Source organism: Lissotriton vulgaris, chromosome 1_1, assembly GCF_964263255.1.
Source record: "Lissotriton vulgaris chromosome 1_1, aLisVul1.2, whole genome shotgun sequence".
NCBI classification, from domain to species: Eukaryota; Metazoa; Chordata; class Amphibia; order Caudata; family Salamandridae; genus Lissotriton; species Lissotriton vulgaris.
In genome coordinates, this window is record NC_141685.1 from 1636245025 (window position 1) to 1636261032 (window position 16008).

At 44.0% G+C, this 16008-nt stretch overlaps 1 protein-coding gene across 2 annotated transcripts in view; it reads left to right on the forward strand.

Moving 5' to 3' along the window:
* IRF5 (interferon regulatory factor 5) overlaps positions 1 to 16008 on the forward strand; it is a 178591-nt gene that overhangs the window by 134146 nt on the left and 28437 nt on the right. For both annotated transcript variants that reach the window (XR_015295522.1, XM_086918867.1), the window contains exons 5-6: positions 1594 to 1627; positions 3066 to 3371. Coding sequence is in view for 1 of the 2 variants with exons in the window: in XM_086918867.1 (XP_086774993.1) it covers positions 1594 to 1627; positions 3066 to 3371 (340 nt within the window). In the remaining variant the exon portion in view is untranslated. The remainder of the gene's footprint in view (positions 1 to 1593; positions 1628 to 3065; positions 3372 to 16008) is intronic.

Sequence of the window (16008 nt, forward strand, 5' to 3'; positions counted from 1 at the left end):
CCACACAAGCCAACCTGCCATGTCAGTCGCAGGGATATCACAACATAAAGTATATACCATCACCCCTGAAGGGATCAATGAGGTTGACTAGAAGGACTTACCGAACGAAGACAGAGATAACAGATGTCACACACTGGATAACATAGGACTATCCAGTCACTGTACGAAGGAAACCTGACGTGTTGACAGAGACAGGTCATCCTCTGGTGAGAACGGAACGTACACCTCCTCAGATAGTCACAGGGTTCCCCAGTCTCAGACGTGAGCGAGAATGGGTGGGCCAACCCGAGGCAGCGAATGAGTCCCTAAACCGAACCAGAATTATCATTTCAAATAAGGCCTCCCAGTCCGGGATACATGACGTTGGACAGGAGGACAGTGCTGCCCTCAACCACACAAGACAAAGAGAAATAAAACGAGAGGCAGGTGCTGGGAAGAGAACCAGATCAGCACACACTCATGAAGAATATAGAGCATCTATCGCATCAGGGCCACAAAGGAAAATAAACTGTCACTATCCCGATGAGCCCTCCACAGCCACCTCAACAGGGGCCCTCGTGATCGCCTCGGAAACTGACGATGAGTGGATGATCCAGAAACTTACCGGAAACCACCACGAATTGGGAAAAAGGATAACACACAATACATTTCGCAGCTTCAAAAAGATGCACTCCTGTAATCAAGGAGACTCTCAGAAATGCAAGATAAAACCACACCAAGGAAATGGAGATGTCTCGTTTCAAAGTGGAAGTTTCGACTATCGCTCATCAGAAAGGCACCATGGTGACGGCGGCATCGGAAAGCAGACGTATCACCAGAGATACGTCGCACTTTCAAACGTGTACTCCTGCCCTGAGCCTGAGAGAGTCTCTCCAGAGGATGATTGGACAATCGGAGAGTGAGAAGAGTGAAAGGCCTGATCCGGCTGCAGTAGTTCAGAGACAGGACAATCAAGTAGGAGATGATTCTGAAGTTGGAGGTGTCCCTCCGACCTCGGCGAGACATTCAACGGCCACAATGGCTGATTGAAGAACTATGACCAAGTCAGTCATGTTTGTTTTGTTAACAAAGGGGGAGATGTGATGTCGTGAGCAGTCTAGTAGCTGGGTGGGCGGAGTTAGTGGGTGAAGGGAAGAGGAGGAGACTGGGAAGGAAAGGGCAGTTAGAGCAGGGACAGGGACATAGCAAGAAGCACAGAATAAAGCTCTTGTTAAATATGATTAGTGTTTGTTGTTATTGATACAAAGACACGACGCAGAGCTCGTTAGACAGCTGTTCGATCACAGAAATATTTAATATTGGATATTTTTATTATAACTAATAGGCGTAATTTTACATGTACATTATAAAATGCCACAAAGACACAGTTTGAAAGTGTGTGCTTCCCAGCATGTAACAGGAGCACACATTATTTGTTTATCTGTTTTATGCTTTTCTTTGTCAAAAAAGATGCATTGTATTTGTACCCTTCCTTGCTGCACAATACAACACTCCAATAGCTCCTAAAAGGATAGCATGCAAACTAAATGCATCTAATAATAATAACAGTACTATATAGTTAGTAACCTCTCTCTTTTAACTCTGTTTTTATAGCTCCAGCAGATGCTTCCCAACCTGCGTTTAATTGGTAAGTTTGCACTTTGGCGCCATTGGGTCCTTCGCCGGTGGTTTGTAAGGTCTAATACATGAAGTGATGGAGAAGGAGCCTTGCGGTGGCCGGAGGAAGATTGAGGGCACCCACTTGGCATGGTGGCGTGTGGGTGCTGGATGCTCATTAGGGCAATTCGGTAAACTGGTTTGTACAGATCACGAATCACTTACACCACAAACCGCCGGTCAAATGTTCCTTTTCTTGGTTATGTTTTCCCACAGTTTTATCCGTATTCAAAAGAGAGCTCATGGCAGGGTTTTGTGCTACCATAACTCATACCAGACACAACCCCAGAGTTTAATTTATAGAAGCCGAAGATGTGTGCCTCTACCCCATCCATCCATCCATCCATCCATCCAGCTGATGGCAGTGGACATGTGGCCAAACACGTTATTTAAAAGAACTGAACTAATAAACAACTCTGTTAGTAGTCACCCATACTCTTCAAAGTGAATTTACCATACTACTCAGATTTAAACCCTTGCATCCTGTTTTGTTGAATGTATGTTTTTTTTTTAACCATACACGTAGGAAAAGTGGTGATGCCATAAGCCATTTCTCTCTCTCTCTCTCTCTCTCTCTCTCTCTCTCTCTCTCTCTCTCTCTCTCTCTCTCTCTCTCTCTCTCTCTCTCTCTCTCTCTCTCTCTCTCTCTCTCTCTCATATGATTGATGTGAGGTGATTAAATGAGTGAATGAAAGTATGTTTTTGTTTTGTGGATGATTTTAAAGGTTGATACCTACATAGGTGCTCGAGTAGATAGGCTGGTTGATTTGTTGTTGGGTGTATTTGTTCTGAGTGTTTTTCTCATTGGAAGGGAAGTTGGAGTAACAAAGAAGACTATGAGCCAGAGATATGACAAAAAAAGAACTGACATGAAGGGGAGTGCTTTATCGTTTAGAGTTTTTCTAACAGCGGTGATAAGGAGCTTGGGCATAGAAAGGGAGTGTAAGGGGTGCCTTGTGAATTCAAAAACCTTCCACAAAACAAGTTGAGCTCGAACGTCTAGTCATGTGGTGCAAAAGCATCAGATTCAAAAGGTAGTCAAGAGTGCAATCAGATGCATGCTTTATAGAGTCAGTATGTGGATGATTGAATCTGTGGTTGCCTTGAGTGGAGTTGGGCTGGTGTGTGAGTGTATCGTATTATTATTGCAAGCAGGGCCGGATAGCAAAAAACAGTCCTTGAATAGATTGGCAAGTGAATCGATGGATTGCTTTTGTTTGTTTGAAAGACTGGGTGAGTAGGCACTGTGAGCACTTTGGCTGAGCAGATGAGCCAATTAAATACTTGCCAGATGGATGGTTTTCTGCGTGGATGAAGGATTTGTTTGATAAATTGGTGGACGAAACCTCAGATTCCGTGCATTATTGCCTAATTATGTTTTTTTCTCATATTTTGTGATCGAATTGTAGATAACCCGCCTCCGTACACTTATATGAAGCAGGAGGTGCAGTTTGGAATCTCATGTTGTAATGGACCCTTTCCTCCTGAGTCCCTTCCCCCCAACATGGCTGCTGTGGCCCCCACCACTGCACCCCCACTAAACCTTGCAGGGGACAAGCATCCATCACAGAACCTTGTTGGACCACCCAGACACATTCCATTAACAGAACTCATCCCACTCTGTCCCATCGAGAGCATTCCGGATGTCAACATACCACTGGTCAACTCACCCCAGTTCATCCCAGACCTGCTCAACAGTCCACATATGCTTCCACGTAAGTTCTTCTGCATGGATTTTCACAAATATTTGCTTTCTGTTCAATATTCATCTACGGGTAGACTAGCCAATGCCATTCAAGAGAGCTGGGATATATTGCAACAGGTTGTTGTCTCTGAAAGTTAGCTACTCGCATCAGCCTGATGTGCAAGTTGGGGAACCTCCTTAATTTGCTATAGTCCAGTGAATCTCGGTCTGTTCGCGATATTACACCTGTGAAAATCAACCCTCAAAGTCGTCCAAGTTATTTTGTAAATTAATTTTCCTCTTATTTAATGACTTGGTCAAGGGAGTGTAGCTGCAAAAACATGCATATATAATGTATCCTGTATCTAAGCTGTCAAAAAGTATGCGCTCATGTATCTGTCTTAGTAATACAATGTGTTGAATATGGTACTTCTTGTAGTCAGTCTCAGGTGATCTACTGTGGCCATAAACAGGTTACGTCCTACAGTAGCTGCGTTCAAGTATTACGCAGTAGCACTCCGTACCAAGTGACTGCAAGTCGTGCTGGTTATGCACTGTACAGAGGCAGGAACATGCAGCATCTGCCCAATGTACCTCTTAATCATCGTGTATTTGCATTGGTTCACCTTGAACAAGGCAATACATTGAACAACGGCGAGATATAGTGGTGATGCAGGCAGCTGAAGCTGGGAAGTCAACACCTCAGCATAGAAACATAAAGGCTGGTTACAGAAAAGAGCCTCTGGGTCTATTTAACGAGCACCTGTCTTTTTCTACTTGTAACAGGGAACATATTTTGTCTTTGTTCATTTATTTATTTATTTATGCAATTTGTTGAGCGCGATCAATTGCCCAAGGGCGTCTCGGCGCTATGGATGAAATTTGTATTTCCTCGCTTTCTTGGTGGTGTTCTCAAACGGTTCAGTCTCGGTCCCTTTCTGAATTCATGTTTTGAATTCCTCTCTGCTACGTCTGCTGGGAGGCCCTCCTAGGTATTGAATTCACACTTCATGGAAAAACACAATCGGAGCTTCTACCAATAGTAACCATCTTTCTTCTCCACACTAGAACACATGACTCTTTCAAGGACTTATTTCTTTCTCAGACCATACAACTTCTGCTTTCCTCTGACCAATTGTTACTTCTTACCATCAGTCCATATAACTTCCTGCCATGACAGAACACATTCTGTGCTCACATGCTTCCCAAAACCACACTTGCATTCGCTGGGATATACGCCCGCCCACGCATGTCCTCTTCTGGACACTGCTTTCTTTCGCTAGCACGCTTCTTCCCAGTAGGTCATGCCACCGCCCTGATGATACGCCTGCCCCCTCAAATCGTACTTCTCCCTCTCAGTTTCCTCTCTATCTTGCCAGTTCTTATATTTTGTTTGGCTGGAATTAAAACGGTACCATATGTTGAGTACAAGTTAGGTTTATGTCAACTTCAAAGGTAAAAAGGACAATGTAAAAACGAATCAGCAATTTGTAGTGATATACAGGAATCACAATGCACAGGATGATAATTCGACTTCAGGAGGATTGTATTTTCAGAAGTCATAGGCTGTAAATAAATGTGCCAATGCCACTAAACACAAGCCCACTTTTGGTAGTTTCTGAATACTGTATGCCCACTTGCAGTTTGGATACGAGCGGATTGAACGCTTAAAGATTCGGTGTTCATGACGGGGAACACCTTCTTGCAGGAGTTGATTCCCTGCTATTTGAAAAGCGTGACATGTGGACAGTTGGTTTTCCCTTTAGCCATTGGACACAGCATTTTTAAGGATTTAAGTGGCTACATAGCTGGTTGGCTGCGGGATTTTTCCTGCTAGCCTAGGTTTTGGAGAGAGCCTTGATTCAGTCAAGAGATACTGATCCTCTTGTCCTGATGAAGCCGAAAGGAATCATTGGCTGAAATGTGACCGCGCCTGTGTCGACATTTTCAGAGGAGTCCCATCATTTTGAGTTGTCTTGAATAAGGAAAGCGCCTTTCGAATAATTTTGAGGTGTTATCCCTCAGGCACAATAGGGGCTACCTTAGAGTGTACTACTCTGAATTAAGAGTGTACATTCTGATTGTTTTGTTCTCAGTAAGGGAATTACTTTTTCTGTGTATTATATTTGTATGCTTTATATACGTTGTATATATGTGGTGTATCATATATATGAATGTGATTTAAATGTATTTGTAATGATTGTCCATGTCTTGTACATTTGAGGTTCATATATGTATTTTTGTTTTGATGAAATTGTGCTCTGCCCCATCATATGACACGTATATAAGTTTGAATGGTGGAAATTAGTTTGTTGTAAATAAGAATTGAGATCATCAGGGTAATGAACTGTACTCTGTATGAAAATAAATGTTTGATTAGTCCCTATATACCTTCTTTCTTTGGATATACATCGTTGATGTTTTTTTGCTCAGGTATATGAGGGTGATTTGAGCAAAACCCCTAACTTGTATGTACCCATTCACACACTTAAGAGAGGACCTTGAGGATAGATTTTGTTCTGATGTGCCATGCGCCTACACGTTGGGGTGTTTTTTTGTTTTCCAAAATAAGCAGAACACCTGCGTGACTCACCATTTCATTCGTTTTTTTCCATTGTAACTTTCAGGGGGACGTCATTCCAGGTTTCTTGTTTCGAACCCTCTTTGAACGTGTGCTACAGCCCTGTTTTTTCTTTGCTGTTCATCTTTCCTCCACCCGTGTTATTGCTCCAGTCTTACAAGTTTGTGGCCTCTAAGCTCCCTGTCACTTCTACTGACCAACAAAAACACAACTCTTTGGATCCGACCCGGCCTCTTTTCCCCATGTGAGGAGAAATGTAATGATAGCTTGGGGATGCTGTCTTGCCATAACCCATCTCCTCTTCTATATTAATGATGCCAAAGGTTTGCTCCATTTTATCTTCAGTTAGTATAATTCAGGTTGTCATTGTGTGGTTCACTGAAAGTCATGCCATCTAACTGGATTTAAAGTCTTCCAACGGCCCCTTATGGTCCAGATAAATCTGGTGGTTAGGGGAATTAACTTCTGTGTAGTTATGCTCAAGAAGATACCCCCCCACCCCCCCGTTCCAATCCAACTACCGCTTGGAACCTACCACGACAGAACACATTCTCGATCTGTGCATAGAATTCCCCTAATGCACCAATGGATTTTGTTTGTATCACTCTATATTCTATTTAATTATTTCTTTTCTTTCTTAAAATTTAATAAATTTATTGAACAAAAAAAGAATTCCCCTGTACAATGGGAAGCAAGAATTCAGTTGCAGAAATTGCAGAGTAATGTAAAATGCAGACTAAAAATAAGTAACCAGGATGTGCCTCGTTCTAAGGTAGCAGGGTCGTATCATGGCAACTCTAAAATAACTCTTTGGCTTTAAGTGAAAGTAAGGGTTAAATACTAGAGACATGGCCACCCAAGAACTGGGGCGCATCCACCCACAGAACCCGGGATACATATCCTTACTATGCCATAGTAGGTTGAAACTAATGAATAAGATTCCAGGCTTTCCCTCAGTATCACCTGCACCACTAAAAGGGGAAGAAAGATATTGTTTACATAATAGAACCAACCATCGCCTTTAGAAGGCCAAAACCTCCCTCACTAAGTATGGTTATCATCTACATCTCACTCTGACTGACAACTGAAACACTCGGGGCACCGCAAACCTTGAGAGGAGGCTGAACTTGCCACAAGATAAGAACTTTGAAGCAGCCATATTCTATGAAGATTGGTTGTAGTTGCTGGTATCCAGCCATAGACCCTGAGCCCAGCTTTTATCCATGGCATCTACAGGTTCCCTGAATGTAACCAAGGGTGATATGTTGTCTTCTGTGCAAAACAAATAAATTAGTAGGCATTCTAACATCCAATTGGGTATCCAGCCGCAGACACACACTACATTTCTATTTCACTACTCTTAAAAGAAGGAATAACGTATCTCGTATTTAGGCATATTTATGATTTTTTTTATGTACTGTTGATTTTACTGAAAAAGTTGGAACCTTGATTAAAATTGTCATAGAGCGTGCTTAATATCGGTGGAATGATGCTTGCACAGGAAATTCGGAGCATTTTAAGGAATATTTCGCCAAAGCTGTAGCTATGAAGTCCTTTATTATGTCAGCTGATTCCAGGAACAGTAATTAAGGCAATCGATGGTTAAACAGGAACTATTACCCGAACACTTCGTACTCTATGGGGAGTAAAATGTAAATGTTCTTTGATAGAATGTGAGTTGCATGCTTGTGCAGGGGCTATTCAGTGTTACAATACATTTCTATCCGTGTACAGCTAATATAGAGCTGTTCTTAGGATCATATTTACGTGGGCCTTGCATCATGCTTGCACCACACAACGTGGTACATGCACGACACAAGCTCCAAGTCATACTTAGGAAGCCACGTTAAGCCACTTTTTTTTTTAATTTAAACCCGTTTATTGCATATTTCACAATTCACACTGCCATTTGCCTACAACCCTGAGGCTGGCGGCTTATTATCCGGATAACACTACACAGCTTGGTTAGCCAACATCCCAAGGGGCAGGCAGCAAGGTTTTACCAGTATGTATCACAACTTGAAAAACAATCTGCAATGTAAAAAGGCATATTACAACCTAATAATTAACTTGAACCGTTCAGTCCCCCCCCCCCTCCCAACTGCCATTCCATCAAAACAAGAGGCAAGTCTCTCCAAGCACACATCGCTCAGTCCGCTGCGTCGCTTCCATTCGTCAATTCTGCGCCCAAACGTCGTCTTGCATCCCTTTTTTAAATTTTTTTATTATTTTTTTTATTGAGATATTTCGGGGGTGTAGAGTCGATACATATATCAGTTCATTACACAATCAGAATAAATACATCAACAACAATAAATACAGAATACAAAAGGTAAAAAGCAAGATTAAAACAAACACTAGGGTAGGCATGAAATAACCGTAAGGACCATCCAATCTTATAAACAATTCATCTTGTATTTTCAGTGCCTAGATTCCCTCCATTTTCTTACAGGCGCCCATATGTTTCTACCCAGTTCACGTGTTTTCTTCCCCTTAAATTCATACAGGCACTCCTCGATATTATGTATTCCTAAAAGCCTTGTTAACCACTGCTGAAATGTGGGTGCAGTGGTATCTTTCCATCCAGCAGAAATTAATAAACGCAGTATAGCCACTGATATAAAAACCAGGGCTTCCACCCCACCTTCTGCCTTCAGTTTACCGTCCGTGCCTACTAAGACCACAGTAGGGGATAGAACGATGTTTTGTTCTAGCAGCCCTCCAAAAATAACTGTATCTCCCTAATAATCAGTGTTAAATTCGGACAGTTATAAAACATATGGAGTAGATCTGCTGGACCCGTATTGCACCTGGGGCACCTATCATTATCTCTTACTCCCCATGCAAACTATTTTGATGGGGTAAAATATAAGTTAAAAAGGGTCTTGTAATGCTGGGCCCTCAGATTTGAGGAACGAAAGATCTTTTTATTCAGTACTAGGGCTTAATCTAAATCCACATCTGGGTCAGCAATTTTTTGAGCTAGGGTAGTTTCTGTCTTTTCCATGTCATCCTCCAGCTCCTGTAGAGGATTATTATAACATATTTTAATTTTACTACCTCCTTTTTTCAAATAATCTACAATTGGATTGCTCGACAAAAGAGATAACCTAGGCCTGAGTGAACGAAGTGTTTGAGCCATTTGCCCATATAGAAGCCACTGACTGGCTGGGAGCCCAAATTTTTGCTGCAGTATATTAAAACCAAGAATCTCGTTGCCTAGTATAACATTCCCTAGACATCTAGCTCCCAGCTCCCTCCAAAGACTGCTATTTCTGTTTTGACCTAAGTGGGCAAATATATTAGATTTCCAGAGATCAATATAAACATGAATTTTTGGGATGTTCAAAAATTTCATTACCAACTTCCAAGTTCCCCATGCACCCATCAGAGTCTTATATCTGGCTCTCTTGTAGTACCTCCGGTCAACTTCACACATCAGAAGTCCTACTGCCTTCCTTCCCATTAAAAGCTCAAAGATAGAGGGGAGTGCTTGCATGCCGGGCTGGGATTCTAATGTTTCCAGATCATGTTGAAACAATACATTCATTTGAACCAAAAGACACATCCAATGGTAGAGTCTGATATTAGGCATCACCAGGCCACCCCTCTCAAGTGGTAGAGACATGCGGGAAATCGATCTTCTAACTTTCCCATACTGCCATATGAAGCGGATAAACATTGTTTCGATTTTCCTAATCATCCCCTCTTCCAATAACAATGGAATGGCACGGAACAGGTAGAGGAGCTTAGGAAACATAGTCATTTTCAATACATTTACCCTGCCTATCAGTGATAAATGTAATACATCTATCCTCTTAAGCTCCTTTTCAATTGAATCTAACAATGGTAAATAGTTATCCGCGATAATCTTATTTACATTAGCATTCACCCTTACACCCAGATACACAGCTGATTCCACATATCTTTGAGCCAGCTTAGTGATGTTATTCGTGCATATGATCTGTGTTTTTTCCTCATTCAGGCGATACCCTGACCGTACACCGAAATCCTTAGCCAGCTGACATATCTCGGCCATGGCTTGTTGAGGAGCCGTTGCTATAATTGCCAGATCATCAGCGTATGCCAGGAGTTTGGTAGTATGACCATTGAGTATCACTGGGATGATCTGTTGAGGCATCAGAATTTTTTGTATAAGAGGATCGATATACAGCAAGAATAAAATCGGGGAGCAGGGGCATCCTTGCCGGGTCCCCCTTCTGATTATTATTTCCTTCGAACTTTGACCCATTACCATAACCCTAGCAACCGGGTCACTGTAAATCGCCTTAATTGCCCTCATGCTCTTGTTCCCAAAACCTCTTCCGGCCAAGATCCCCCACAGACATTCCCAGATCACACGGTCGAATGCTTTCTCCGCATCGAGAAGGATCATGGCCATATCTCCACCCGTGGCAGCATGGGCATCAAATAATGCTATAGCGCGCCTTATGTGATCCGTAGTGCCACGACCTTGCACGAACCCATGCTGCCACGGGGAGACCAATTGACCAATGATCCCCCCCCAATTTTTTTGCCCAGACCTTGGAATACAATTTTGTGTCTGCATTAATAAGGGAGATCGGACGATATGAGCCTGGATTATTTTTAGGTTTACCTTTTTTATGAAATATGACAATGTTTGTCTCCTTCCAAGTATCAGGGATTAGACCTGAGCATACTATACCGGTAAATAGATCCAGCAGGATTGGGGCAATTTCCTCCTCTAAGCACTTATATACTTCGAGTGGGATCCCATCAGGTCCCGCAGCTTTACCAGCTGCTAGTTCCTGAAGCGCCATCTTTATCTCAGTCAGAGTCATGTCATGTTCCAACATCTCCCTACTTCTTTCGTCTAGTTCTGGGCCGTCATCTTTAAGGACTGGACTTTGTACAATCCCCCCCACCCTCTTCCTCATATAGTTTTGGGTAGAAGGTCTGGAAAACTCTCAGTATCTCCTTAGGTTTGGTATATTCAGTCCCATTTTCCTGTATACTGGAAATCAAGTTTTTAGATCTCTCCTGCCTGGTCCGGAGTGCTAATGCCCTTCCTGCCTGTTCCCCTGTCTCGTATCGCTTTGCCCTAGAGGCCTGATACTCCCTAGATTCCTTCTGCGTCACTACCCCCTGGAGATCAGCTTTAATGGTGGCCATTCTGTTTAAACTTGCCTGACCATCAGCCCCATCTCTATAATATGTTGTGCCTCTGCTGTTCCTAGCTCCCCAATCAGAGTCTCAACCTTCATCCTATCCTCCATCCTCAATCTGGCTGAGCAGCTTATTGTCTCACCGCTCAGAGAGGCCTTAAAAGTATGCCAAACTATATTGCGAGAGGCACTATACTGATTAATCTCATAGAATTCCCTAGTCCATTGTCTTATATGTCTCACAAACCTGTCATGAGAGAAGCTTTCTCTCAAATGACCAGTTTGTTTGATGCCTTTCAACATTATCTACCAGACATGTTAAAATCAGTGGACTATGGTCAGAGATATACTTGGGTAATTTAATGACATTAAATTTACAAAGCTTATCTGAGGAGAGCAGGAAATAGTCCAATTTGGAATATTTCCGATGCGGGAAAGAGAAATAGGTAAAGCCCGGTCGGTAGGTTTTTTCACACTCCAAACATCCTCAAGCCCATGCGATCTCATGAGTGAGGTCAGGGCCCTAAACACTTTTGGCTTATATCCTGAATAACTACCTAACCTATTCCAATCATCCGAAATATTCATATCCCCACACATTATGATCGGTGTCGGCCAATCTGCCAACTCTTCCTCTAGGATATCAAACACTTCCGGGTCATCGTAATTTGGCCCATACACTGTATACAGCGTGTATCCAAGTGTCAAATCAACTATTGCCCATCTTCCTGAGCTATCCGCCTTCACTCTCTGTGCCCCACCTAGACTTTGTTTGGCAAGAATAGCCACCTCCCTGACCGTTGAAGTTTGTGATGAGCAGGCCAATATCACGTAGCCCCTAATATTTAATAGATTTTTCCTAGCCCATGGGAGGTGGGTCTCTTGCACACACAGAATATCCAGATTATTATATCTGACGAAATGACCCAATCTCTGGCGCTTTCTCCAATCATTTAGCCCACCAACATTGATGGAGCAGATTTTAATGTGTGACATAAACTTGTATTATCCTTCCCTGATAGTATAGAGGACAGAGTCTTGATTTGGCGATTGTTGTTGTTGAAATTCTCTGACTGAAACCCGAAACCTCTTTGTACCAAAACATCTCATTTATTTTTGCTTTTTCCTCCCTCCCCTCCCTCCCCCTCCCTTCCCACCAGTCTCCGACCCCCCCACCTTCCCTCCTCCCCACCCCTACCACCACCCCCACCCACACACCCACTCAAGTAAGGCGCTCAGACCTAGTCTGTGCACGCGATGGAGAGGCGGTTAAAGCGGTGGAGATGAAATTACTCAAAACCGTCCATTAAATCCATACCCTGAATATGAATAAACCGCTAATGAGTGCCTGAATGCCAAAGGATAACTACACACCACACTCCATACGGTCATAATACCGTGTTGAAAAAGTAAAAGAGAAATAATTTGACCTGTTAGCAAGCTTATCGAGACTTATCAATATGCCATTATACATTATACATCCTGTTCAGGAAAAAGAGTTAATTAGACAAGCTCATGCCCCTTGAGAGTCTAAATATTCTTTGGCTTTCACTTCTGACGTGAAATACAGTGTTCTGCCAGCATTGATTATTTTCAGTTGTACCGGGTTGATCAAGTAAGCCTGCATCTTTTTAGCTTGAAAAGGTAAAATCTATCTCAACCTCCAACGCCTCTCCACTGTTATATGACAGAAATCGGGCCTGACAAAGAACGATATCTCTCAAACGGTCTTTCTTGAATCCGGTCTCGCTTTTTCCGATATCGCTTGTCTCAGCACAAAATTGCCTAAGAATATCAGTATCGCTCTTGGCTTATACCCTTCCTTTGGATGTTTATTTAGCTTGAACGGAGTGCGATGAGCCCACTGTACTTCCTCTGCCCAGTTCCAACCTGGTAGATCAAAAAATGCTTGCTCAAAGAGTTTAATGATAAATGCTCTCACATCTGTCCCTTCAGCCCGCTCCTGTACCCCCAGCACTCGGAGGTTATTCCGTCTCTGTTGATTCTCCAGGTCCTCCAGCTTCCATTGAATGTCCGTTATTTAAGCATTTTGGGCATCTACCTTGGTAGTGGCTGCCGCTGACTCTGCCTCCGTTGAGACCACTCTTTCCTCTAAGTTTGACACACGGTCGCCTAAGTTGACACACACTTTGGACAGTTTCCTCACAGCGCCTTGCATCTTTCTAACAGCGGCCTGTGCCTTACGACTGTCCTGACGGGTTTCTTCCCTGTGTGCGAGGATCTCCTTGTGTATCACCTCTAGGAGGGACATCTGTGCGGCTTCCCCATGTGGGCTCCCAAGTAACGGAGTGGCTGACGAATGATCCCAGCTGAGCTCCTGTATTTTAGTCCCAGCAGGTGGTCTTGCCGCAGATATATGCGGACCAAGATCATGTTCTGTCTCACTTTCTGTATCCAAGTTACTACCTTCCTGCTCAGAGCTGTCATCCTCCGACCACTCCCCGCCTTCTGAAACGGAAAAGAAGCATTCGCTAGAGGCTTTCTCCTTGTCAGTTATTTTCTCGGGGCCAGGATGACTTACAATATTTTCCAAAATACCCTCCTGAAGCAGTGCAGGTTCCGTTTTAGATTTCGTTGCCTCTTTTGAGCTCAGATTTGCTGCCTCTATGTTTTCTCCTGCCCCCTCCCGAACCACTATTACTTCTTTCTTTGAAGGCGTATCATTAGGTTGCCAATTAGGTTGCCCACCAGTCTTTAAGTTGGTCTCTACTATGCACGAAGCAGGTTCAGTAGATTCGGTAAGTTCAGTAGGTTCAGCAGTTAAATCCGGCAGAGGGGAAGGTGCGACTACCCCCCCGCCCCCCTTGGCACCTACACCTGCTAAGACCTCTTCAGCCGCTTTTCCCTGCTCCTTTTCCACTGACAACACAACAGTTTTAGAGCCCTTTTCTTTACCCATTTTAGCAAACATCTCAATGATAGGGGTCCCAGTCGGCTTAACTTTGTTCCCAAGTTGGTGTTTTCCTACCGGCGCGGTCTGCTTCACCTGATGGATATCCTCTTCATCAGCCTCGGCTGCAGCTTCGGCTGCGGCTTTCCTTTTAGCTGCGGCTTTAGAGGTCTTATTCAATTTTGGCGCCATGACTTATTTACGACCATTGTTCCCGATACTCCCTCGGTTTCGCGAGCCTCGAGCCGCTGCAAGGGGCTCCTGCCTACTCCGTGAGCTCAGTGAGCTTCATGGACTTCGTATCGCCGGGCTCCTCCCTTCCGTGTAGATTTTGCCTCCTACTGCCAGCACTCTCACCGCTAGCGTTAGCTCCCGGAACAGTCGTCCAATGGGCCCGCGTCAGGTGAGAGGCAGGAACATGAGTCACTCGCCGATTGCCGATCACGCCGTTCTCCACCTTCCATCGCTCCTTACTCCCAAATCCGAAAAGAGGGATTTCAAAGAGAGGTTATGAACAATCTGCAAACATCATCTTTCTCCAGACCGATTTCATTGCAGTTATGTGGTTTCATGAGGCATTCTCGTAATAGACCAGGGTTACTCGCTCATCTCCGCCGCTTCACCGCTCACAGCCGCTCTACACGGCTGCCATCTTGCCCCACGACGTCTCACATCCCAATGAAACTATACACAATGGCCCACTCGTGTTCTGCCCTTGATCATGTCTCTCCCAAAGACCAACCAGTTGGGGTTGTGTCTCCGACACAGACACTCTAGTCTCTCTAGAGGTCCCCCGCTTCTGACCGCAACCAGACGGCAAATGGTTCTAAAATGTCGAGTGGCCTAGAACCACTCTGCATTAATTCCCAAAATACAGAAAATTGATCCCTGCAGTACGTAACAGCCATGATCCAATCAGCTATCGTAGGTGGGTTCTGCTTCTTCCAATGAATAGCCACCTGTCTTTTTGCTAACAGCAACATCATGGCCACAAGTTTACGGTTTTCTGTCTGGATTTTCTGTACATATCCCAACAGCGCCATCATCGGTGTAGCTGACAGCGAGGCACTTATGATGCCTCCTATATGTCTAAATACATCTACCCAATAGTTTGCCACAGGTCCGCAATCCCAGGCCAGGTAGGTGAACGTGGCGTTCTGGGCGCCACATCTCCAACACCTCGCATCTGGGTGTAAACCCATACGAAGCGATTGTGACGGTATGCGATACAATCTATGCAGGAAATTGAAGTGGATTAGCCTAAGTCTGTAGTTTGGTGAGAGGTGTTCTAGCTGTGTGCAGCAAAACTGCCACTGCTTGTCAGTGATTGTCAATCTGTCCTTCTCTTCCCATTCTGTTTTGGAAGTAGTGTATGTGATTCGGGATTCTCTCTGTGTAATATTATATATGCGTGTGATGAGTTTCCGGGGCGAAGGATTCTACAAGACTTTATCCATCGCAGGCAGAGTAGGTAGTTCGCTCGTAAATTCTTTATATCTGGACTTGAATGCCCCTCTAATCTGATAATACAATAGCGTGTCAGATGCGGTGGGCGTCTGCGGATCGCACATGTTAAGGTAATGTTAAAAACTCACCGCCAGGAAATAGGTCACCTCCTTTCTCTAACTTATGTGACAGTGCCCTTAGCTTAATAGCTTTGTCTAATAGAGGGCTGAGTAGGGGGTTATCACCCAGGGGCATAGATGGTGCATGAAGCACCTCCTGTCACGCTCTCTTCGCTTTACCTTTCCACGCCCATCTTACTGTCTCTATTTCCTGCCGTGGACGTGTGTAAGGTTTATATATCGCTGTATTGAGCGGGAGTGGCGCAATCCTGTCTATTTCTATCGCCACATGCGGTTGGAATGGGGTAGGGTGATGCCAAAAATGAAGGGCCTGTGCACTGTAAGCATATAGTTCGAAATCCGGGGCACCCAGTCCTCCCTGTGAGAAAAGCAGCATGAGTATACTCCATGAAATGCGGGGTTGCCTACCCGCCCACACCAACTCCAATATGTTTGATCGTAAC